This window comes from Rana temporaria, chromosome 1 (genome assembly GCF_905171775.1).
Source record: "Rana temporaria chromosome 1, aRanTem1.1, whole genome shotgun sequence".
In the NCBI taxonomy this organism is placed as follows: Eukaryota; Metazoa; Chordata; class Amphibia; order Anura; family Ranidae; genus Rana; species Rana temporaria.
The window spans coordinates 179942095-179968922 of NC_053489.1; the positions used below are offsets into that span (position 1 = coordinate 179942095).

General features: G+C 45.5%; 1 protein-coding gene across 5 annotated transcripts in view; it reads right to left on the bottom strand.

The window, feature by feature from the left end:
• Positions 1–26828, bottom strand: part of KDM2B (lysine demethylase 2B) — a 199085-nt gene that overhangs the window by 19889 nt on the left and 152368 nt on the right. For 2 of the 5 annotated variants that reach the window (XM_040346880.1, XM_040346905.1), the window contains 5 exons: positions 20112–20336; positions 15852–15995; positions 10028–10114; positions 8163–8429; positions 5124–5162 (listed from right to left, as the gene is read on the bottom strand). In XM_040346880.1, coding sequence (XP_040202814.1) covers positions 5124–5162; positions 8163–8429; positions 10028–10114; positions 15852–15995; positions 20112–20336 — 762 coding nt within the window. The remainder of the gene's footprint in view (positions 1–5123; positions 5163–8162; positions 8430–10027; positions 10115–15851; positions 15996–20111; positions 20337–26828) is intronic. The other 3 variants (XM_040346888.1, XM_040346897.1, XM_040346913.1) reach the window with 3 other exon arrangements.

Here is a 26828-nt window from a genome sequence, read left to right on the forward strand (position 1 = left end):
CGCCGAATAGAGCCGAGCCGACCCGAGCTTCTTTCGGGAAGTCGTGACGCGCTGTATGCGCCATCGTTTAGCATGTCAATCAATTGGCATGACAATAGGAACGCCCACTCCCGCGGGATTCCCTACCCGGAAGCCGCGATGAATTCCACGGCTAAACGATATCTACGGCAAAAAATAAATAAAGGTCAGTGTCATTTTATATGCAGCACGGTGCTGGATGTAGTGTTAGAAATTTTTTATAGGGTGAACCTCCACTTTAATCAGAAATATCCATAATCAGTATTACCTGGCTGGGCAATTCATAAATGAAACATATGACAAGCCTAGTCACTGAAATGTGGCCTCCAAAAAAACGTTCCAATGACACAAGACTGTCCTGAGATTCTAACTTAATATCAGGCCAATTAAAGACAACCTAAAATGTCTCTACTGGGGCTTTCATTAAGGCACAAGGCCATCTGGGATTTAATAACTTATAAAGTACAGAATTAGAGAACTCAAGCCGGATATAGTTATGCAGAGACTCATTATCCATCTGGATGTTGTATGTACATAGCTCCAGGCATTCTGTGCAGAAAGCTTACAGTATATACACATTGCTGAGAAAACCAAACAACCTTATTGCATGTCCTGAAGAGACACAGAACCAGACTGAATATTCAATGAGAGTATTTCTTGAGAATAATATCTGAAGGACATGCGGTTATAGATTTACATCAATAAAGCAACTCTCCCTGCAATAAGGTATGGAGTCAGAAGAACGCAATATATGTTTATGTTCATAAGTAAGACTGCACAATTATACTAATCTTATTGTAATGATTACATTTTTTTTTGTATAACGTGAAAGATGTTACGAAGAGTACATAGATCACCAACATGTTAGACTTTAAAATTGCGAACACTCATGGAATGGCGCCAAACTTTGTTACTTAAAAATCTCCAACGCTTTACAGGTTATCCGTTTAGAGTTACAGAGGATATATAAAAGAAACCCTCATGATGGGACTTTAACGACACTAGGTTATTGTGTGTGTAAGTAGAAAAGGGTTGAAGAGGTTTTAAAAGTTTACAAATTCTCACTACTTCAAAGAAGGCAATCTGCTCTTTTTAATGTTTATGCACCCCTGAAGAAGAAAATCTATTTTTGAAACGCGTTGGGCGTCTTCCAACGCCACTCTGGTGATTTCCTTCTTGAGTATACTGTATCTAGACAAATTATCAAACCCATTTTTAATATGTATTCTCATATTTTGCACAGTTTTGTATTAATAAAGAATTTGCAAACTCTTAAAACCTCTTTAACCTTTCTCTACTTACTCACACAATAACCTAGTGTCGTTAAAGTCCCATGATGAGGGTTTCTTTTTTATAAATTATTATATGTACTGTATTTATTGGCGTATAACACTCACTTTTTTACCCTGAAAATTAGGGTTGTCCCGATACCGATACTAGTATCGCTACCGATACTGAGCATTTGCGCGAGTACTTGTACTCACGCAAATGCTCTCGATGCTTCCCCCGATACTTCCCCCCCGCCGAGAGCGGGCGGAGAGCGAGCGGAGCAGAGCAGTCCTCGGGTATGGAGGAGAGGAGACTTGCTGCCGCTTAGTCCCTAAAGTGAAAGCCAAGCCCCCCCGCCGCTGCCGACATCTAGTTGATCAGCACGGGGAACATAACAGCTTTCATTAGAATAGCTGTGTGTTCCCCCGCCGCGCCTCGTCATGTATAGCCCCTCCCCCTTGTCCGGGCACTTTGATAGACAGATCACCCGTCCCAGGATTAGACGGGCGATCTGTCTATCAAAATGCCCGAGCAAGGGGGAGTGTCTATACATGACGAGGCGCGGCAGGGAACAGCTATTCAAATGAAAGCGGTTATGTTCCTTGCGCTGATCAACTAGATGTTGGCAGCGAGGGGGGGGGGGCTTGGCTTTCACTTTGGGGACACAAGGCTGCATTTACGGACATGGCTGCATTTACGGACACAAGGCTGCATTTGGGGACACAAGGCTGCATTTTAAAAAAAAGTATCGGCGAGTACATGAAAAAAAAAGTATCAGTATCGGCGAGTACATGAAAAAAAAGTATCGGTACTTGTACTCGGTCCTAAAAAAAAGTGGTATCGGGACAACCCTACTGAAAATAGAGGGTAAACTGTGCCTGCGTCTTATACGCAGGGTGCTGAGTAACGTTTTTTTTTTCTGAAACTTCCCTCTTAAAGTTAGGATGCGTGTTATACGTCGATAAATACGGTATATATATATATATATATATATATATATATATATATATATATATATATATATATATATATATATATATAATATCTTAGGGATGTTGGCACATTAGCATCTACTTTCTAGTTACAGAGGAGGTCTTGGGATAGAATTGTTGCTCTCACTCCAATGTTTGTGGCGATACCTCACATGTGTGGTTGGAACACTTTTTATACATGTGGGCGTGATGCGTTCGCTTCTGTGTGTGAGCATGCGGGGACTGGGGCACGTTACATTTTTATTTCTTTTTTACACTTTCCCTTTTTTTACCACTTTTATTTTTATTACAAGGAAACATCCCTTGTATGTAATTATATTTAAAAAAAATAAAAAAATGAATGCAGCAACTACAACCAATGACTGGTTAGCTGCAAGATATTACATTTAAAGAGCTACTAAACTCAAAACCAAAAAACAGAATTAAACCCTCTTTATCCTTAAATCCGTTATGACACTATGAAAGTCCAGCTGAGAACACAAGCATCCGTGACAGTCATCATTGACAACATACCCTGAATAGAACGGTTTTGGAAACCATTAAAAAGATGGGTTTAGCACGACTTTATTGCAAGATGTGCTCTGCAAACGTGTACTAAAAAAACATCAGCGCGAGGTAAGCCATAGAACTCTATTGTACAATTCATCGAGTCTCCGGAAATTAAAAGCCAACAGCACAGAAATGTAAACTAATGAATATGGAAGCAATCAGTAGCATTAGTGTACACAACAATCTACCAACAAAAAGATGGAGAACCAGTTGTTCTACATGCCCTGCAGACATTTCCAGCATGTTAATATTGGCTCTGAACACACGCACCATCACTAAACCTGTTACCTTTTCTGCGAGTCCTTCACACACTTCTATACACTGTAGCTAGTAAACAGATGTTAAAAATGATCCTTCTAAGGCAATTTTAATATATCATGTTTAATGCATACTCTGTTACTGTGCGCCTTTATGCGGTTTGACTGTTACCATGGCAACACAGCAAGAACAAGTTCTGAATATAGTAGGAATGACAGGCTACAACTATCATGAAGACTCGCAGATCATCACCGATTCTCAAATCTTCCACAACCTACCCTCTCTCGTACAATAGGCATATGTGAATGTTTACAACGTAATAACATTCATACAGAGCTTAAAGGGTAGGTTCACATTTACAGAATGGTAAACTTACACTGGCTCCTCCCTCCTGCTGTACCAGAATCCCGCGATCCTCCACTGTCAGGCACCGAAACATCGCTTTACCGGTCCGGGGATTTGAAATCCTCCTGGCTTTCTCTCCTCTCCTCCAGCACTGAGGCGGATTCAGATTGGTCAGCGCCGTCCATGTGACAGTGCTAACCAATTAGAATGTCTCCAACCCATACCACAGAGTTACGGATAGGAGATTAAGCCTCGTGGATTTCAAATCCCCGGACTGATGAAGTGGTGTGTCTGACAGCGGGGGATTACAGGATGCTGGCACCAGGGCCGGCCTTAGGTGTTCAGGCGCCCTGTGCGAGATAATCCTGTGGTGCCCCCCCTCCCAAATGGCCCCTGTAAATTAAAGTATAGGGTGGTATTGGGACCGCTGGGGCGATATAGGGCAGGTTGGGGTAATATAAGGCAGGTTGGGGTGATATAGGGCAGGCTGGGGTGGCATAGGGCAGGCTGGGTTGGCATAGGGCAGGCTGGGGTGGTATAGAGCAGGGTGTGGTGGCATAGGTCAGGTTGTGGTAGCATAGGGCAGGTTGGGGTGGTATAGGGCATGTGGCGCCTGGGTGAACTGTACCCCATCTAGGATCGGCCCTCATGTGACTCACATTCTGGGAGCTGTGTGTGCCGCACAGCGCCCCCTGTTGCCCATGGCGCCCTGTGCAGCCGCACACCCCAAAGGCCGGCCCTGGCTGGCACAGCGGGATTGGGGAGGGGGTCCAGTGAAAGTTACAGATTTTCTGTAAAGGTGAACTTACACTTTAAAGTGGAACCAACCTCTCGCTCCTTTAGACCTCATACACACTGGCGCTGTCAAACCTGCATTTATACGCATTTAGAGGACAGTTCACGACACATGAATGTATATAATGATTTTTTAATGGTGCCACTCACATTGTGCATGTCATTGATTTTTCTAACCAATGAAACCACAAAGCTCCTAATTCACACCCTGGTTATCTCTCACCTCCACTACTAAAACTCCCTCCTCATTTTCTTACTTTACAAAAGCTATCCCCTCTTCAGTCCATTATAAATGCTGCTGCCAGACTCATCCACCTTACAAACCACTTTGTGTCTGCTACCCCTCTCTGCTAATCCCTCCACTGGCTGTCACTCACCCAATTCAATTCAAAATACTAACAATACCTTACAAAGCCATCCACAATTTAGTCCCCAGTTACATCCCTAGCCTAGTCTCAAAATACCAACCAAATTGCCCTCTTCGTTCCTCCCAAGACCTCCTGCTCTCTAGTTCTTGTCATCTCCTCCCATGCCCATCTCCAGGACTTCTCCCAAGCCTCTCCTATCCTTTTGAATTCCCTACATCAATCTGTCCAACTGTCTCCTACTCTATCCACTTTTAGGCGATCCCTGAAGACTTTTCTCATCAGAGAAGCCTATTCTGCCTCCACCTAACAACTGTACTTACCTTTTGTATCACTTGACCCTCCCTTTTAGATTGTAAGCTCTAAAAATGAGCAGGGCCCTTTGATCCCTCCTGTATTGAATTGTATTGTAAACTGTACGGTTTGCCCTAACGTTCTAAAGTGCTGCACAAACGGTTGGCGCTATATAAATCCTGTATTATAATAATCACCAATGTAAGCCAGTCATTTTCAGAAATAGAATATAATGTACCTTTTTCTTGAAGAGCTTGTCTTCTTTAACTAGTTTTAACTGTGGAAGAAAAAAAAAACAATGTAAGTTGACAAAAAAACAAAACAAATTACATTAAATTATTAAACGTTCTTAACATTTGCTCACGATATGTTATAGGTTTATTAATAATAGACCACTAATTAGGATTCCCCATATGGTATCCCAATGGGAACATCACATTCCACCCCTCCTAACTAGTAAGCAGCAGCCTCTATCAATGTTCATGCTTCTTTCCCCATACAAGTCTAACACCCCTTTCACACTGGGGCGGTTTGCAGGCGCTATTGCTAAAAACCGACCTGAAACAGCGGCTGCTGTTTCTCCAGTGTGAAAGCCCCGAGGGCTTTCACACTGGAGCGGTGTGCTAACAGGACCGCTCCAAAAGTCCTGCTAGCTGCATCTTTGGAGCGGTGAAGGATCAGTGCGTTTTACTGCTCCTTCCTATTATAAGCAATGGGAAATCGCGGCTATACCGCCGGCAATGCGCCTCTGCGAACGCTATTAACCCTTTTTCGGCCGCTAGCGGGGGTAAAACAGCACCGCTAGCGGCCGAATACTGCAGCAATTCCGAGGGTAAAGCGCCACTAATAATAGCGCCGCTTTACCGCCACCTCCCGCCCCAGTGTGAAAGGGGCCAAAAAGAACCCAAAAGCAGCTCACAAGGAGGTGAACTGTAGGCCAAATGGACCCACAGTGTATGGCTTGTATTACTCTTTCCTTTTTTTGTTGTATTAAATATAATGATTTTTAGATAATTCAATAAGAGCTCAAAATGTATCCCATTCTCTCAGAATTGCAACAAAACAACTGTAGACACAGGATCTTAGTACCAGTGTAACTGAAGCCTAAACAAAGAACTCGCTGCTCCAGGTGAGACAAGAAGCCTAATGATATCACAGGTGCCTGCCTCGGCTCGCCTCTGCATACGATAAATACTGAAGAAATGGCAGCACTCCAAGATCCACCAAAATTCTTATTTGGTAGACGAACATCCCACGTGTTACAGTTCAAATGGTAAACTGAAGCCTGCAAGCGTGTCTGCATGCTTCATTCATAAATATGTTGCAACAATCTGCACATGAGAAAGTTACACATTGCACCTACAACCCCTAGTTAAACTTAAAACAGACCTAATTAACACCTCCCTTTGCTAGCATCACCAATTCTGCCAACAGCCATGATCACAATCTTAAAGAATATGCAAGCCCAACATTTAATATTCCTGATATGTGCCTATAGTAGGATGTACTTGTTGGAAAAAGAAGCCTATTCTTTCTGTATTGCTTACTTTGTGTGAAATCCCTGGTATCCCTGCCTGTCCCTCTGCTGTCTTAATAAAAACTGACCACGCTAGGCAGGAGAGCACAGCGTGAGAACTCATCCTGGTCTCCTCAGATGGTTAGACTTCTGCTCACACTACCCCCTCTGCACAACCCTTCACTAGAAGAGGTTCAGTGTTATGCAGCTTATTCTCCCCCAGCTCTTATGCAGAGAGCTGGGGGAGAACAGAGGTAATGTGATCACGTATCTTATGAAAAAGGGGGGGGATTATATATATATATATATATATATATATATACACCTGTATATTTATTACATACACACACACACACACACACACACACTATATTATATATATTACACACACACACACACACACACACACACACTATATTATATATATTATACACACACACACACACACATGTTTTGCCTTTCATTTATATTTTAAACTGAATGGGTTGTTTTACAAGGAGAGGGTTTACATATACTTTAATTCAAGAAGGTCTACAGTCTTAGAGCTCATGCACACTGTGGCTCAAAGGAGCGGCTCCTACAGGCTTTTGAGCTCTCATTTTTGTCTGCCTAGAAATTCCCCTCCATGTTAGCCAATGGGGATTATTTACTAAAGCCAAATACACTTTGCACTACAAGTGCAAAGTGCACTTGAAATTGCACTGAAAGTTCACTTGGAGGTGCAGTCGCTGTAAATCTGAGGGGTAGATCTGAAATGAGGGGAAGCTCTGCTGATCTTATCATCCAATCATGTGCAAGCTAAAATACTGTTTTTTTTTTTTCCTTGCATGTCCCCCCCCCCCCCCCCCCCCCCCCCCCCCGGATCTACAGCGACTGCACTTCCAAGTGCACTTTTAGTGCAAAGTGGATTTGCCTTTCGGAAATAACCCCCAATGTGTCTAAGCACACCATTGCTTTTTCAGGCATAGGCTCCTACAGGCAGAAAAAAAACATCAAACTCGCATTTTTGCAAGGAGCTAGTATCCCAAAGAGCTCAAAAAAGCTTGAAAATGTTTGTTCCAGCTTTTCTTTTTTGTTTATACGGTGGTTAAAAAAAATACTATCTAGGAGGGTTTGTGGGAAAAAAACACACTTATGCTCAAAAAAGCCCAAAAGATCTTGAAGCAGCTCAATAAAAACATACACAAGAGCCCAAAAAAGCACAAGCTTCTTCAAGCTGAAATAAAAGCTCAAATGCCCTTGAAGAGGTACACTAAAGAACAAATCTAGTAACTATATAATTCAGAGCAACAAACTTACACTACCTGGGCCATGTATGAATCAACATTACTCACTACTGGGAGCAACAAATCACAGGTCATATATTTAGGCCTCATTTCTGTAATAAAGGTATGTTTGTGTACTTTAGCCAGTAAAGTAGACAGGGTTTAGTAGGACGGGGACCAGGCTTACATTATTAAAGTGACACCAAACATTTATATTTACTGTAGAGTCCCCCCCTGCGCTATAGAGGCCAGGAGCTGCCACAGAAGAACTGTACAGTAACATGAATGGAGTACTCAGCACATAGCAGCCACATGTGTATACAAGTCTGGGCCTGTCACTTTCATACACGAGGCTGAAAATAACCAGCAGTGGTCTAGTGACATGCATGACCACAGACATCCCAGAATCAAGCAGCTTTTTACTTTCAACAACCATTCAAACCAGATAAAGCATCCTCATCAGTCACCTCACAATGTCACTCTGTTTCTAGCTCACCCTCTTCCTGACTGCAGGGTCAGAAGTTTTTTCCAGTGGCCGTTTCCTCTTAAAGGGGCCATCCTCGGGTTTTCGTTTTACAATTCCCTCCAAGACCTTCTTTTTGGGCTGTTCTTCCAAATTCTGCCTGGGGGTTTCCTCTCTTTCTTTCTTCTTTACAAGTTCTGTTATCTCTTTATTATCCCGATTCATCTTCTGCTCTTTAAGCAAGGACCCAGGCAGGTTGGAAGCATACTTAAATCCTGGACCTCTTTTTTGCTTGTAGACCAAAAAGTGAAAAAAACATAAAACTCTTTATATCTTATGCTTATGGTTAAGTTGCGTTTCTTTCAAGAACTACAAAAACTAAAACGCTGCCCTTGAATAGATTAACAAATGAAACTAGAGGTTGCCCTGCAAAATTTTAGAAAATATGAGGGGGCAGTGGTTAAGCAATGCAGGGACTTATGATGCACTTGACTAAGCCATGACCAAGCTCTGTGGGCATGGCCTGGTTGGAACCCGTCTGAGGCGGTCATACACCACCTTACGGGGTATTGCAGAGATGCGCGGCTTCCAGGACTTTTCCCCTTTTCCAACACATCTTAGGCCTCATGTACACTGTGCGTTAACTCGATGAATGCGACTCTGGCGTTTAGGTAGAAGGCACAGGCACAATGTTCAACCCCACCACCGGCAGCCTGTGAATCTCTATGAGGGACTGACAGCTGCTGCAGCTGGATGATGCTCCAAAGGTGTACCAACAATTAGGGCAGGAATTTCTCAGGGACAAATGCCCTGAGGGCAGACTGCTTGCGTTTTGGGCATTTAGGTTAAATGAGCAGAACAGACATATGGCCTAAATTTGTGCAATATTTCAATTTATGAAGACACCAGCATTTTTTTTACTAAAAATTAAGGTCATTTCAAAGTTTCCAGTGACTGGTCCAGCATTAAAGTGTTTGTTAACCCAAAAAAAAAAAAAAATTATATCCTGGTCCCTTAAAGCAGATTAAACAGTACAGTGCTTGCGCTGTGTAATATGCCCTCCTCTAAACTGTAAAAAACCTCCCTGTTCCTGACACTTCCTGTAGGCCCTCTCTATACTGACCACAAAATCAGTGCTGCTGAGCCCTGACCACCGTGGTAAGTTTGCGTCCCTCTGTCATCCGCAGCCCTGCTCTGCTTTCATCTCTCCCCCTCACCCCCTCCTTCCTGCCTGTGTCCGTCTTCTTAATGCTCAGTGCCAGCCCCTCTAATATAGCCTGCCATAGCACACTGTACATGCCTTTTATAAAAACAAGCTTTGTAAATACTGATTTAGCGCAGTCTTCAGGCCAGTCATGTGACTCTCGGTCGGTTTCCAGGGCTACTGCAGGAGAGGGTGAGCGACAATGATCTCCCCGTCTGACATCAGAGGGAGATCACGGCCCCTCCTGCAGTATCCATCCATCGGAGGTATACAGCGGCCAAGAGTCATGTGACGGGCCTTAAGATCACCCTAAAACTGTATTTTTAATGCTTGTTTTTTTAAAAGACATATACAGTGTGCTATGCCAGGCTCTAAGAGAGGGTCGGCATAGACGTGGTTATGTAGGTTCACAAACACTTTAAGTTGGACACCCACAAAATATCCAGACAGCCACCAATTTGGAGGTACACAAGATTCCACTACTGAGGACTACAAATGGAACCCACAAAAAGGTCTAATGTAGGTTTACCGTTACCATGCGCAAATATTTTCCTGGAACCTAAATACAACTGCAAAACCACAGTTATCTGCCCTACCGCACATATGAGGTTAACAGATGTACACCCATATGCAATTTTCCCAGATGCCAGTCTATCCTCTGACATGGCATCTTATGCAGTAACCATATACTCACTTTCCCAGTTTTCCCAGCATGGTTGCATTTTGGACATTCCCAGCAGTTTGGAAGTTCATCATTCACCACACCATCAGATTCCTTTATCTGTAGAAACAGGCAATTAATTATGTTTTCTCAACACAGTTTTTTCACATGTCAAAGACACACAAAGCCAATACTCCCCTTTCCTGAAACTACCACAAGTCACAACAGAAGCTTCAAGGTTTAAGGTTTGTGATTTGTGTGCGATCAGTCACAAACCAGTTACTAGTACTACGTATGTAAACCATTAACCAGAACTTTATGTATGCATATTTTTTACATAGTTACATTGGTCATGCATGTACCATATCATTGAATTGATTAAAGATTGAAATCACTACAGTAGGCACCACTACAGCGACTACCGCTAGCTTCTAGGTCCTGTGCCGAGTGGCTGCTCTGCTGCTTTCGTGAACGCAGGAGGTCACTTGCTGGGCAGGGGTGCCATTCCGAGAATACTTTGCATTTTCTCATTGTGTTGTTGCCACCCTACCTCTCTACCTTGTCCACTTAAGCCTAGTAAGCACAGGCTGAATGTCTTGGTGGCATTGGCTGGTTCAATAGAACCCGTGTGTACTGCAGCCAGTCTGAATGAAGCCGGCCTTTCGGCTGGCTTCTGTCGAAGAAGCATGATGAAAAAGGTCTGCTGATAGGCTCCTGATTAGCGCTTTCAGCTAATGGCGGAGAGCGCTGAGCGGAGTTATCTGGCGGGGGGCTGTCCCCCCTGTCAGAACACAATAGCTCCTCCCAAGCTGTCTGTGTACCAGGCTTTAGCTTCTGGGTCTGAGTCTCAATGAATGCACACAATGTCCACTGTAGTAGTGGTGCTCACAACAGTGATTTCCAGCTTCCAGGGGATCATCCAGGTATGATGCATGCATATTTACACGCAACTATGCAAAAATATCCACACCTTAACTTCAGCTTTGTTCTTTTTATGTCCTGTGAGGAAAATAGTATTCATGTGCACCCATAACCACCCCTGCAGTGTTTTAAAGTGTTAGGCATATTAATAATGTATCTAAATTCTATTGAACTGTATACAGAATGTGTTATGTCACTATCTCATCTTTTTGTTTTTAATGCTATGCACTGTAAATTTGACAATCACCTTTTATTTGCTCCTTTTGGTATGTTAAATATACCACTGAAAGTCTTTGTTATTATCAGTTTGACAAGTGGAAAAAGAAAGAAAGAAAGAAAGAAAGAAAGAAAGAAAGAAAGAAAGAAAGAAAGAAAGAAAGGCTGCGATTCAGTAGTTAAGCAAAAGTCAACTGGACAGGGCTGGCACCAAATAGTCTAGGAAAACTCTGCATACAATACAGGGTGGCGTGGTGTGTTTTTTCCGTGTCTGCACACTGAAACTTCGGTGGAGGTCCTATATCTTCAACTTCATTGATGAACATATATTTTGTGGACTTTATGTACACATTGTTTATATGGATTAATTTTTCATTCCATTTATTTTGAGCGCTGCACTATTGGATTATATTGTTTTTGTTTGCTTATCTACAAACTGTGCTAGCTGCTTTGTATTCTTTGTATTACTTTTAAGTTAGCGCAGATATTTGTTTCCCTCTTTTTTTTACTATCCAACTGCTGAATCTGCTTACGTTTTATGGCTAGATGCAAATCTATGTTAACACGCATCTGAAATAAAAGGTGGCATAGACCTGCAGGAGCAGTCAAGTGCAGGTATGATAGACTGCCCTTAGGCATCACAGACTGCAGCTATATAGTTTAACTGAACACTTGTGTTTATTCCTATAGAAAATAGGAAGATCATACAGACAATGCCGTTGACATGTATTTCTTGAGGTAAAAAAAAAAGCATTCAGGACAGGTTTTTTACTGGTTTGATCCATAGGCCCGGATTCACCTAGATCGGCGCATCTTTAGAGCGGCGTAGCGCATCTCATATGCGCTACGCCGACGTAACATAGAGAGGGAAGAACAGTATTCACAAAGCACTTGCTCCCTTTGTTGCGCCGGCGTAACGTAAATTGTCCGGCGTAAGCCCGCCTAATTCAAAGTAGGAAGGAAGTGGGCGTGATCCATTTAAATGAAGCTTGACCCCATGCAAATGATGGGCCGAACGAACGGCGCATGCGCAGAATCACGTCGAATTTACTCCCTAAGATATGACGGCTCAATGCCTACGACGTGAACGTAACCTACGCCCAGCCCCATTCACGTACGACTTACGTAAACGACGTAAAATACGACGGCTGTTCCGTCATCCATACCTTTGCATGGCTTGCGCCTCCTATGTGGTGGAATAACTTTACGCCGGACGTAAGCCTTACGTAAACGGCGTATACTACTGCGACGGGCGCAAGTACGTTTGTGAATCAGCGTATCTCGGTCACTTGCATATTCGACGCGTAAATCAATGGAAGCGCCCCTTGCGGCCAGCGTAAATATGCGCCCAGGCCCCAACAGCGTAGGAAACTTACATCAGACGTATGTAGCCAAATTTCAAGCGTATCTTGTATTAAGAATCAGTCGCATAGATACGCCGCGTAAGTGCACGGATGCGCCGGCGTATCAGTAGATACGTCGGCGTAAGTGCTTTAAGAATCCGGGCCATAGTTCCGAGCATTGATTCACATTGCACTGATTTGGCATGCGATTTGACATGTCAAATCGGCAGCTATTGCCAGCAATGGCACGTCTGAATCGGTGCGACGCCGCATTTGCGGCTCCACATCGATTCCCAAAAGTAGTTTCTGTACTACAGAAACCTGCACAGATGTCTCTCAAATCGCCCCCGAAGTCGGGACTGACATGCGGGAATGAAATTGTGCGAGTATGGATGAACTCGTACTATTTCATTCCCGCTGTCAGTGTGAACCTAGGCTGAAAAGCAGTTGGCAAGTGTAATCAATGGGTATGAAACGTTTGCCCCATGTTCAATAAAGGGCCCGTGTTGACAAGTTTTGGGCTTGCATTAATGGCCAAAACGACCTTCCTTTCAGGAATATTTGAGATCAGTTTGCGATGCCTCTGAGATTATTCCGAGTTCGCTGACAGGTGCATTGGACCTCTTCCTGACTTCCTAAGCTGCACCAACCCAATTCAAGCTGCTTTTAGTTTCCCTCTGACATGGGGGGAAAAAAAGGCAGTCTGGCACAAACAAAATCCCACGGCACTTAAAATGATCAGAGTAACATACGACAATGGTAAGCATATATAACTGCATTAAACACTGTAACCAAAGAAAAAGGATTAGAGAATACTTCTATCCTACCCTTTTATATATGAATTTGACTTCCTGCATTTCTTGCCCTCATACCGTAGTAGGACAATGAGCAAAAGAAAAACAAATCCCCAATATCTTGATAAAACAGCTGAAAACAAACCTCAAGCTCAGCACTATCGTCTTCTGCATCACGAAGGTCCTTTCATACGGCAGAAGTCATGATTACTGCATTATTTAGCTCTTTGTATCAGATAACTTGAAGCAGCACAGCAGATGTTGGCACTTGCATAAAAACTAATTATAGCTACAGAAAAGCTATTGAAAAATTCTGCAAAGACTATTAAATAATGGAACTCCGCCAAATAAACAGGAATTGTGCTGCCAGAAAGAAAAGGTTGATCAACTAGGAATTTTGTACAACCCCATTAGAGAATATTATAAATGAGGGTCCTTGTACAATAGCAGAGACAGCGGCCATAAGGGCGCAGTTTACTGCAACAGATTTTATTAAGTGACAGGATTATGTGTGCTAAGAGATTTACCATTTAAGCCTTCATGTCTGCCCATAACCCATCCAATACTGATAATGGGACAATAACATACACAAGATGACTGTCAATCAATTCGCTACATACATCAGCAGGACATTCATGAATCAGCCAGCGTCTACTCCATTGTGTGCACAGGGATGAACAATGACATTGACAGAGTCTAGTACTTTGGGTATGTTATTATATCTCTAAAACTCACAAGCGGGTTGATTTACTAAAACTGGAGCATGCAAAATCTAGTTTAGCTCTGCATAGAAACCAGTCAGCTCCCAGGTTTTATTGTCAAAGCTTAAGGGCCCTTTCACACGTACGGACCATATGTCCGCATTTTCATCCGTCCGTTGCGGATGAAAACGGGACATACATGGGTCCCTATGTGATTATGGGTGTCAGCGGATGACCATCCGCTGACAGCCGTAATTGTCCGCCTCCGCAAAGATCCACATTTGCGGACGGAAGAAAATCCTAATTTTTCTTCCGTCTGCCGGATCGGATGAACACGGACATACGGTCCGTGTTCATCCGATCCCCCATAGGGGAGAGCGGAGGAAAGACAGGGCGGTCCCTGCACAGTGTGCGGGGACCGCCCTGTCAGCTGCCAGCTCAGCAGGGATTTTACGGAGGATGCCCGCTGAGCTTTTGCGGACACACGGAGCGGATCATTACTGATCTGCCCGTGTGAAAGAGCCCTAACTGAACAAGCTGAAGTTAGAAGACGATTGGTTACCATGCACAGCTGCACCAGATTTTGCACTATCCAGGTTTAGTAAACCAAGCAATCAAACCACCTCCTACTGGTGGTACCGACATGATCCTAACCTTGTATAGATTCGCAGTGATCTGCTGCATTACATATTTTTTTTTTTTTTAACAAACCAACTATTTACTTGCCAGAACTCTGCAAAGATGCATAACAGCAATACAGATGGTAGGATTTAAAGGGGTTGTAAAGGTTCTGTTTAAAAAAACACAAACGTGTCATACTTGCCTTCACTCTGCAGTTTGTTTTGCACAGAGTGGCCCCGATCCTCCTCTTCTGGGGTCACTCCGCAGCGCTCCTGGCTCCTTCTCTTCTCGAGTGTCCCGCAGGAGAAGCGCTGTCCGATGGGACACCTATGTGGGCACTCTCCCCTGTCCTGCAGCTGTGTCCGTAGACACAGACAACAGGACTCAGCTTTGCCCCCCCCCCCTCCCATGCCTGCGTAGTTGGATTTGATTGACAGCAGTAGAAGCCAATGGCTGCGCTGCTATCAATTTATCCAATAAGGACATAAGACACTGGACAGAGCTGGTGTGCTAGTTTGCGTTGTGGAAATTACGAGGCTCAGGTAAGTATAAGGGGGGTTCGGGGTGCTGCTGCAGCACAGGAGGTTTTTACCTTTAGGACACCATTTATACATGCAATATATACGATTTGAGCTGTATAAATATTTTGTTGTGTACTGTACAACCTCTATGTAATTTAATGTTCTTTTGCTGTACCGCAACTCATATTCTATTTATGATCCCAACATTTTCCCCTTTTTTTGATAACTTTGATACATGTGAATAAATACTTTTTTACCACATTGTATCCCATTCGTCTAATTGAGCTGCCTAAAAACCCCACTTGGGAAATTTTCTCTGTTTTACCTTAATGCATAGAACGCATTAAGGTGAAAAACGGCAAGGGTTTACAACCACTTTAACAAACCTACAGAAATAGAACTGCATTGAACTGTAACTACTGTACTGTAGCTTTGAAGTTAATAGGAAGATTTCATTTTGGAAGCAGACCAGTGGTAATAAGTTCATTACTCAAGCTGTATTTCACTATACATTTATATAGCACAGTCATTTTTGTTAATTAACTTGATTCCATCTAAATTGTGCATATTACATCAGCATGCCAGCTCAGCATATTTATGGGATGCAAAGCATTACAAACCCACTGAAATAAAGAATAAATTAAACTTTCGACCCCAGCATAAAAAGCATTATGCCAAACCCCTAGACACTGGGTCTAAACATTCTTAATACATGTACAAAGCCTACATATGTTGCCTACCTTAAGGCATCCTGGATGGATTATTTCATTGCAGATGGAGCATTCCATCAACATGACATTAAATTTTGCTTCCTGGCCTTCCACACAGTCCTCCTTTCCTGCTTCTCCACATACTAAACAGACAGCTGTATGAGGCAAAACAGGCTGAAAGGACAAAAAAGCAAAAGAAGAAATCACAATGACATCTATACAATTATATACGATTCATTTTAAATGTAGACATGTTAAATGTCTATGCACTTAAGATTTTTTCCATTGTGGTTTGGACCAATAACTGAAGCAAGACGCTTCCAACCTGAAGACCTTTGGTATTGCTTGTCTGAAGTCCACATTTGTGTGGGCCTGTGTGCACAGCCTGCAGCATCTGCTCTCTCATTACCGAATCCATACAGCGATAAAAACACCCTCCTGTACGCAGACCATAATGTTTAAACAATGAGCACTGGTAGACATTTCAGCAATTGCTAAAAAAAATTAACTGCCTTCAAATTTTCATCCAATAGCTTTGAATATAAAAAAGATCAAAAGACTCATTATCCAAAAATGAAGGGTCGTTGGTGAAACCCTGCTAATATATCAGGGGAGAGGTACTCGCCTACTACTACTATTCAGGATGGGTGTAGTCAAAAATATCTATTAAAAAGGGACTTCTCCTTTTTCACCAAAAGACTCATATTTCTAAAGCATTTTCTCCATAAATCTTGAAAAAAGTTTTCCCATCTTTTTACTAAATACATGTCAATCTTAAAAAACCTGTGCAGGTTTACTTGCAAGAAGTGTATATTGCTACCCACTCTTTCTGAGCCAATGAATATCTAGGGCCTGGCAGATTTCCTGCCCTGTAAACTGCCAAACTTCACTCCTGATAACACACTCCTTCTCCCAGCTCCTTAATGTACATCTACACTCAGACAAACATTGAAGTATTAACCTATTCTTAACCAGCAAACGAGTCCTCGCCAACCCCTGTAGCTACAGGCACTGTGGGGAAATTCCCTTTCAGGGCCCATTCACACTGCAACACTGTGTGGTGCAAGGCCCCTTTTACAAGGGGCGGACACCGTCCAGGGGATTTACCTGCTCAGCAGGTTATCTCTCCGCCAATTCCTGCAGAGCAGGCGGATGACAGGTCCGTGTCCGCTCTGCATAGTCTGCTCTTCTCCATGGACGGTCGGATTGAAACAGACTGCCTTTCTGTTTCCATCCAATCCACCGGATAAATGGGGAACGGATGTTTTTGGGTGTCAGTGGACCCAAAGTCTGGGTAAAGGTGAACATTTTGATAACAGAAGCTTAAAAAGGGATAAATATTATTTTTGATGAGTAAACCTGCACCGTTTTTAAAGCTGAATATTCAAATTCTAGCTCTATAAAAAAAAATGTAAGAATTCACCTTAAAAAAAAAAAGATAAATGTCTATTACTATATACTTCTGCAACAAAGCCTTCTTACCTTCCTGTTTGCAAATGTCTTAATTGTACATGGAGCTACGCATGTGCAGTTCAGTGTACATTCTCCAGAGTGCCTTGGTACCATGATGAATTAACTCTTGCGCACATGCAAAGGAGTTTCATTGTCCCAGGCCAGCCAATCAGGGAGGCCAAAGATGCTACACCCAGAAGACAGGCAACAATATTGGCACCAGTGAGGGAGCTCACAGACACCCCATTACTAGTGGAAAGGTAAGCACTTCAGACTTCGAAAGTTACCCGTGTACTGGTAGATATTGACAGTACGTTTGTAACTGCCGTTTTCTGTGGCCCATCAATACACAGCATACATAACATGACATCCCTCCTCTATGCGTATGTCTCCTAAAAATGGAAGGGAACACAAAAAACGCTCCTGTAGTTGCAGCCTGCCCTGTTTATTTTTTTTGCAGGAAATCTCAATAGCAACAAGGAGGTTCTAGAAACAAAACTGGGCAAAGGGCCATATTTATCAAATGGTCAGTAGGAAAAACTAAACTTGGTGCCAGTGCTATGCAATAAATTTCCAAAGTATGGGAGACTGAGTCGGAGAAGCTAACCAGTTGCTAACACACAATTATCAACAAGAACACAGAAAAAATTTTTGAAGGCCGATATTCGATGGATTGTTAAAGCCCAACTCCTGGACACCGCAAGGTTAAAATGCTCATTAACTCTGGGGGTAAGGAATTAGGTGTAATACTTACTGTATTCTTAGCTCCAGGAGGAGTGGCAGCTTCATCTGTGTGTCTGGCCCCCTAAGGCTGCATTCACACCTGAGCGTAGTGGTTTGCAGCGTTTTTTACCGTGATTTGCCATGACAAAAAACGCGGCATTTTTTACCGCGATTTGTCGCGACAAAACGCTGCGTTTTTTACCGCGATTTTTTACAGGTCTAGGGTCACCAATGTAAAACACCCAAACGCCCAAATTCGAGCGACAAAAAAGGGTCCAGAACTTGTTTGGGCTTCAGGCGTTCGGCGTCAGGCGTTTTGTAGTGGAGATGTGAACCATCTCCATAGAGAATAATGTATTTTTTTCCCCTCTAGCGTTTTGGGGCGTCACGCTTCAGGCGACAAAACGGTGAGGTGTGAATGCAGCCTAAAGCCTCTTCTCTATAATGCTCTGCCATGGGTTACCCGATGACAGCATCAAGGACCACCCACAACCCAGAGTGAATGATGGCACCGATGAGCAGGGCAATATTACATTTTATTTCTCATACCCTACAGTTAACATTTAACCTTTTCAGTGCATGGGGGGCCCAAAAAAATGTTTTCCTTGATTCCTGCAAATGGGCTGAAAATTTAGTAGGGCGGACCGTTATATTACCATTTGCCGTTAGTAAGAGTTAGCTTATAAAATGACATTTGGCAGTCGTTTTTTAGCCATCTCGTCTGTTAACCAATTGCTCATTTGAGCTTGAGGGTCATAAGAGAGAGAAATACATTATTTTTTGCTCCCCAAGCAGCCAGTTCCCTTCTCCACTCCCACCCTGGAATGTGAGTGGGCCCTTAATTTCCTAACATACAATGCAGGACCAATGGCCCTGCATTGTATGCGATTATATTGACATGGGAATGGCCACACAACTGCGGAACAGGAGCAGATTTGTGTGATCAGTGGCAGGGAGGAAGCAAGAAATAAGTGAAGTATTCATTTCTATTTTATCTCCATAAACAGGTATTAGTATGAGAGAGGGGGCACCAAAAAAAACATTATAAGCTGACCGGAGTGCAGCTGGCGGCCCGTTCAGGTCCGTCTGCCAGTTTTTTTGGCAGACCTGCACGGGCGCTCGATGCTCCTCTATGGAGCCGCGGATGTCAGTGGTGACATGCCCGCTGACATCCGACCCGCTCCGATCCGCCAAAGTGTGACAGAGGAAAAACCTACTTTTCCATCCGTCTGGCGGATCGGGTGAACACGGACATACGGTCCGTGTTCATGCGATCCCCCCATAGGGGAGAGAGGAGGAAAGACAGGGCGGCCCCCTGCACAGTGTGCGGGGACCGCCCTGTCATCCGACGGCTCAGCGGGGATGAACGGAGCGATCCCCGCTGAGTAAGCGGAGGTTCACGGGGCGGATCATTACTGATCCGCCCCATGTGAAAGGGGCCTTAAGGAAACCTGAAATAGAAGAAATACGAAGGCCTCTTGCTGACCATCGTGAGAAAATACTATTTGCTTGGCTGTTATACTTTCTGGGACACTGGCTTAAAACAAGATTGCAAATCATGAATATCAAAGGACTTAAATATGCTTATTACAGGTCAGTGATTCAAAAAAGGTGAATGCATAAAATTCCTTCCATGCACTGTTACTTTAAACAGCTTATTGCAGGCGGTGAACAGTCAGTGAATGTCATTCTATTATACAGGACTAGCCCATTTATTACAGAAATACACAACATATCATTTTCAATTGGCCCTTCACTTGGCGATTACCTACAACAGCGCAACGCTGCCCTGAGATTCAGCTTTGGATTTGTGATCTGGTAACCAATGGACTAGTCCTTGTAGAATAGAATGATATCCAGACACTATTTTTTAATGTCAGATACTTATGAAGCCTCATGGCAGTCAGATGTAGAACTTTTTTTTTTTTTTTATGAAAGTAAACTATGATGCATCCCATACATCCAACAGTACAGGATTCATTTAAGAGTCACTAAAAAATATGGAGATAAAAAAAAAAGGGAATTACAAGTATAATCTACAAAACAAACATCAAATATATTATTTTTAGAACAAGGATAAAAAGTTAGCATCCATATACAGCAAGGGATACCTACAGCTATGCACTGCCGCATTATACATGACTGTTTCATCCTCCCCGGACCACCAAACTTCTTCATGTCTTTGCAGAAGTGGCATTCTCCACACTCTGTACGTAAACATGCTTCACACTTGCGACACCGCGTCCGTCTCCGACGGGCACCAGCGCTGGTCCGGTTAGTAGATAATTTGACTGCAGGAGAGGTGGCAAGTTTCCCTTTTGGTCTTCCTACTGCCCGGTTCTGTACCAATAAAAAAAAAGATTTCCAGTTATTTAGAAGATGAGAATTTACAAGATACCAAATTCTACGGTTTCCTCTATAGCAGGATAAAGCTTTGAGAGAAAAGAAAAAAATACTTTTACTGATACACTGAAAAACACAAAACTATTGGTAATAACTAGGGATGCGCTCCGGCGTGTTCGCACACTCCACGTGCAGAGATCGCCAGGAAGTTGTATGATGAACACTCTCCAACGACACAGCTGTCAGTGTTATAAAACACAGTGGGGTAGATTCAGAGAGCAATTACGCCGGCGTATCCATAGATACGCCGCGTAATTGCCAAGTTGCGCCAGCGTATCTTCTTTCTGTATTCAGAAAGCTAGATATGCCGACTTTAGCCTAAGATATGACTGGCATAAGTCTCTTACGCCGTCATCTTAGGGTGCATTCTGACGTTGGCCACTAGGTGGCGCTCCCGTAGTTGTCAGTGTAGAGTATGCAAATGATATACTTACGCCGATTGACGAACGTACGGCGGTAGTTTTTTACGTCGTTTGCGTAAGTCGGTTTCGTCGGAACGTTGCTCCTGCTATTAGGAGGCGCAGCTAATGTTAAGTATGGCCGTCGTTCCCGCGTCGCGATTTGAAAATTTAACGTTGTTTGCGTAAGTCGTCCGTGAATGGCGCTGGACGCCATTTACGTTCACGTCGAAACCAATGACGTCCTTGCGACGTCATTTACCGCAATGCACGTCAGGAAATTTTAGGGACGGCGCAGGCGCAGTACGTTCGGCGCGGGAACGCGCCTAATTTAAATGATCCACGCCCCCTACGGGATCATTTGAATTACGCGCGCTTAGGCCGGCCCCTTTTACGCTACGCCGCCGCAACTTTACAGGCAAGTGCTTTGTGAATCAAGCACTTGCCCGTAAAACTAATGTCATACATTACGCCGCCGCAGTTTTGTGCGCCCCTACCTGAATCCACCCCAATATATTTAAATATGTTGTGTGTGACCAGCTTGGCTGCGTAGATTTCTTTAGTTTGACAAAAGAGAAAGTATTCCGTTTGACATTCATTTGTTTTATAAATAAATACATGTTTCTGAACAATATTTCTGGTAGATTTTACTTATTCCTTCCTATCCTGTTCTCAGATTTTACAAATATTTACCTTGGAAATAATCTAAAAGGTATTTAGACCTGTAAAACATACATATCAAAGGCATGACATTAAGCAACGGACACAACTGGAGATTCAGCAGAAGGTTTCATTGAGAAATTGGCACAAAATGAATGTTAGGAGGCCATTCATAGAAGGTGCGACTGTCCAGCAACCAATCGCAGTGACAGCACACATAGTGTAAGGGTGAACAAATTCATCTGCCATTTGATTATCCAGCTCCAGATATTGAAGATGATTTAGTAAATCTCAAGCAAAAAAAAGACAAAATAGTATTCAGTTCCTGCAAATCTCACCCCTTTGCTGCAGCGCCAGATCTACTCAAGTCAAGGGGCATACTGTCAATAGCATGCCAGAGATAGAGGGAACTAGTATTCCCTGTTCATTGGGCATGCTTCTGGACCACCAGTCACAGGGAGTGCAGAGGCAGTGCAGGAGTCAATGGGGAACACTAGTATGTATTGGGGCCTAATACATACTAATCAGGCTGTCATTAGATTAGGATGATTAAACAAAACCTGTGCAACCTTAAAGCAGGGGTCCCTATCAGAGTCCATCCTTACATCAGGAGTTTCATCAACTGTCCCCATCAGATTGCCCCCTTAAATCAACTGTCCCCATCAGAGTGTCCCCTTTATGTCCTCATCAGAGTGCCCTCTTTATGTGCACCTCCCATCAGAGTGCCCCCTTTATGTCCCCCCCATCAGAGTGCCCCCTTAAATCAACAGTCCCCATCACAGTGCCCCCTTAAATCAACTGTCCCCAGAGTGTCCCCTTTATGTCCCCATCACAGTGCCCTCTTTATGTGCCCCCCATCAGAGTGCCCCCTTTATGTCCCCCCCCCATCAGAGTGCCCCCTTAAATCAACAGTCCCCATCACAGTGCCCCCTTAAATCAACTGTCCCCAGAGTGTCCCCTTTATGTCCCCATCACAGTGCCCTCTTTATGTGCCCCCCCATCAGAGTGCCCCCTTTATGTGCCCCCCATCAGAGTGCCCCCCTTATGTCCCTCCCATCAGAGTGCCCCCTTATGTCCCCCCCATGAGAGTGCCCCCTTATGCCCCCCCCCCATCAGAGTGCCCCCTTATGCCCCCCCCATCAGAGTGCCCCCTTATGCCCCCCCAATCAGATTGCCCCCTTATGCCCCCCCAGAGTGCCCCCTTATGTCCCCCCCATCAGAGTGCCCCCTTATGTCCCCCCCATCAGAGTGCCCCCTTATGTCCCCCCCATCAGAGTGCCCCCTTATGCCCCCCCAATCAGATTGCCCCCTTATGCCCCCCCAGAGTGCCCCCTATCAGAGTGCCCCCTTATGTCCCCCCCCCCCCCATCAGAGTGCCCCCTTATGCCCCCCCCATCAGAGTGCCCCCTTATGCCCCCCCAATCAGATTGCCCCCTTATGTCCCCCCCATCAGAGTGCCCCCTTATGTCCCCCCCCCCATCAGAGTGCCCCCTTATGCCCCCCCCATCAGAGTGCCCCCTTATGCCCCCCCCATCAGAGTGCCCCCTTATGTACCCCCCCCATCAGAGTGCCCCCTTATGTCCCCCCCCCATCAGAGTGCCCCCTTATGCCCCCCCCCATCAGAGTGCCCCCTTATGTCCCCCCCATCAGAGTGCCCCCTTATGTCCCCCCCCATCAGAGTGCCCCCTTATGTCCCCCCCATCAGAGTGCCCCCTTATGTCCCCCCCATCAGAGTGCCCCCTTATGTCCCCCCCATCAGAGTGCCCCCTTATGTCTTCCCCCATCAGAGTGCCCCCTTATGCCCCCCCCCATCAGAGTGCCCCCTTATGCCCCCCCATCAGAGTGCCCCCTTATGTCCCCCATCAGAGTGCCCCCTTATGTCCCCCCCCATCAGAGTGCCCCCCATATGTCCCCCCCATCAGAGTGCCCCCTTATGTCCCCCCCATCAGAGTGCCCCCTTATGTCCCCCCCATCAGAGTGCCCCCTTATGTCCCCCCCATCAGAGTGCCCCCTTATGTCCCCCCCATCAGAGTGCCCCCTTATGTCCCACCCATCAGAGTGCCCCCTTATGCCCCCCCATCAGAGTGCCCCCCTTATGCCCCCCCATCAGAGTGCCCCCTTATGTACCCCCCCATCAGAGTGCCCCCTTATGTACCCCCCCATCAGAGTGCCCCCTTATGTACCCCCCCATCAGAGTGCCCCCTTATGTCCCCCCCATCAGAGTGCCCCCTTATGTCCCCCCCATCAGAGTGCCCCCTTATGTCCCCCCCATCAGAGTGCCCCCTTATGTCCCCCCCATCAGAGTGCCCCCTTATGCCCCCCCATCAGAGTGCCCCCCTTATGCCCCCCCATCAGAGTGCCCCCTTATGTACCCCCCCATCAGAGTGCCCCCTTATGTACCCCCCCATCAGAGTGCCCCCTTATGTACCCCCCCATCAGAGTGCCCCCTTATGTCCCCCCCATCAGAGTGCCCCCTTATGTCCCCCCATCAGAGTGCCCCCTTAACATCAAATGCCCCCATCAGATCCCTCCTTCAATTGTCCCAATTAAGTCTTATGAATTAGTAGATGTACTCTTAGATCTGGGGGGGTCACTGTAACAAACAGTGAGAATACACTTTTCAGAGTGAAAACGTAACTGATGCGGGTTCTCAATATTGAAAACTGCCACAGATCCCTGCCCGATTAGACCGGATGTACGGGATGTGAACGGTCTGCTGCATCAGATTGCTCCTAATCGAGTCCCCTTTTCGCTAGGTGCAGAATCTGAACGGTTTTCTCAGATTAGAAGAGTCGCGGCGGAATTATGCCTGCACCACCCTTTGTAAAGTCTACTTGAAGGATGATGCTTTCAAAACACCAATGATATGTAAACAATCAATAAAATCTCTTAAACGCTATAAAATGTTTAAAGTGATTAAAAATATAAATGTTCTGTATTTTAAATCGCCATCTCTCATTGAAATAAGAAGTGGCGATCCTGCGATCACCTGTTATACAGCAACAAAGCTCTGTCCCCGTCTCCCAATTGTTCTTTGGTGTTGTCCCCCTGTCACATGCTCTCCCAATGCCCATTACACAGGCATGGAAACCACCTAGAAAAAAATCATGTGTGCATGCATGTAGACTGAAAGTAAAAGAGTATTTGGTTTTTAAAAAATGCCAATGATTTATGATCCACAGTGTTTTAACCCCTTCCCACCCTGAATCCCGTTACGTGGGTCTTAGGCCCAGTGTGTGGGGTGGATGTCCTGATCTTGTGACCACGTGGTTGGCTGTCACATTACAGGGAACCTGTCCCGCCAGCTCCTTATCATACCGAGACACAGAGCGGTCTATGGGAGTGGGCACAGAAACCTTTGCCATCCATAGACACATATGTACAGCATGTGGGCACCAAAACCCAGCCTCATGTGTGCTGGGTGGGTGGCAAAAGCTTAAAGTGGAAGTCCATCCTATCACTAAAATCTCTAAATCTACAGACACCCATGATCTAAGACTAACCTACCTAGCCCTGAAAGAAGAAATCAGTATACATTCATGTTTTGATGCCGATCTGATCGCCAGTGGCGGAAGCTCTGCAGGGGACACAGCCTACAATGGCTGTGAAATGAATGGGGAGTGACGTCACCCATAGAGTTACAATGGGGCTTCCGTTGTCGGCTGTGTCCTCTGCACCCGCCTCCGCAGAGAAGCCACGTCTGACAGCTCGGCGTGGATCGGAATCGATCTTAGATCGTGGATTTACAGATTTTAGTGTTAGGGATTAACACTTGGGATTTACAGCAGTTAAAAGTTTTCTTTTTCTGCCCTCTAACGAGTGCTTGGTCCATGTCCAATAGGAGGGGGCGAAATGGGTAGCCATGGGCAATAACCCCAGTGTACAATGTCCATGTGAGGCTCTGAACTTCCCAGTATGAGTCAATGGGAGGGATTTACAAAGACTGGAGCTGCTGCTCATGGCAGCCAATCAGCTTCTAGTTTTAAAGTTTAAAGCCAAACTGAAGCAGCTGAAGGTAGAAGCCGATTGGTTACAGTATTGGTGATTATTGCACGTGAAGTGTGCTGTGTCAGGGGAAGAGATGGGGAGGTTCTGATGTCCCCCAGCATGATGTAAAGGTATGAGCTCCATGACAGCAGCCATAGATCGGATGTGACAGGGAGCTCTTACCTGGGGCTCATACATCGTTCACCCGGAGGATCCCCCTCCCCCCATACATGATACAGGAGCGATCACCCGGGAGCCCTATTCTATGTAGGGATTAGATCGGTGATCGCTCAGTCCCTCCCCCACCTCCACGCCAATTTCCACTAGAAGCCTGTTTCCTGCACAGCGATCGGGACCTTCCCCCCCTCCCCCTCCCCGGACACCGACCTGATCCTGATCCGAGTCGTACTCCTCATCATCATTGCTCAGGGACAGGGCCATGTCTGTTCATCCGGGCCCAGTGTGACATCGATCGGGGGACACTGCAGACTCAGCCTGTACGGCTAGTGGGAGGGGGAGGAGGAGGAGGAGGAGGGCGAAGACACAAAGGGGAGGAGGGGTGCTACTACCATCATTATTCATGAGGACGGCCCAGGAAAGGGTTTGCCACCTGCTGGTCACCAATCACACGAGCTGCCAGGAGAAGGGAAGGCCAGGTACCAGCGCGGACACCGACTGCCAGATCTGCGGCGGATATCGCTAGAACCACGATCCGGGGTCACCCCAGAGTCATCCTGCCCGTCACCCCAGAGTGTGATCAGGAGGGGATCACCCCAGAGTGTGATCAGGAGGGGTCACCCCAGAGTCATCCTGCCCGTCACCCCAGAGTGTGATCAGGGGGGGTCACCCCAGAGTTATCCTGCCCGTCACCCCAGAGTGTGATCAGGAGGGGTCACCCCAGAGTCATCCTGCCCGTCACCCCAGAGTGTGATCAGGAGGGGATCACCCCAGAGTGTGATCAGGAGGGGTCACCCCAGAGTCATCCTGCCCGTCACCCCAGAGTGTGATCAGGAGGGGTCACCCCAGAGTCATCCTGCCCGTCACCCCAGAGTGTGATCAGGAGGGGTCACCCCAGAGTCATGCCCGTCACCCCAGAGTGTGATCAGGAGGGGTCACCCCAGAGTCATCCTGCCCGTCACCCCAGAGTGTGATCAGGAGGGGTCACCCCAGAGTCATCCTGCCCGTCACCCCAGAGTGTGATCAGGAGGGGTCACCCCAGAGTCATCCTGCCCGTCACCCCAGAGTGTGATCAGGAGGGGATCACCCCAGAGTGTGATCAGGAGGGGTCACCCCAGAGTCATCCTGCCCGTCACCCCAGAGTGTGATCAGGAGGGGTCACCCAGAGTCATCCTGCCCGTCACCCCAGAGTGTGATCAGGAGGGGT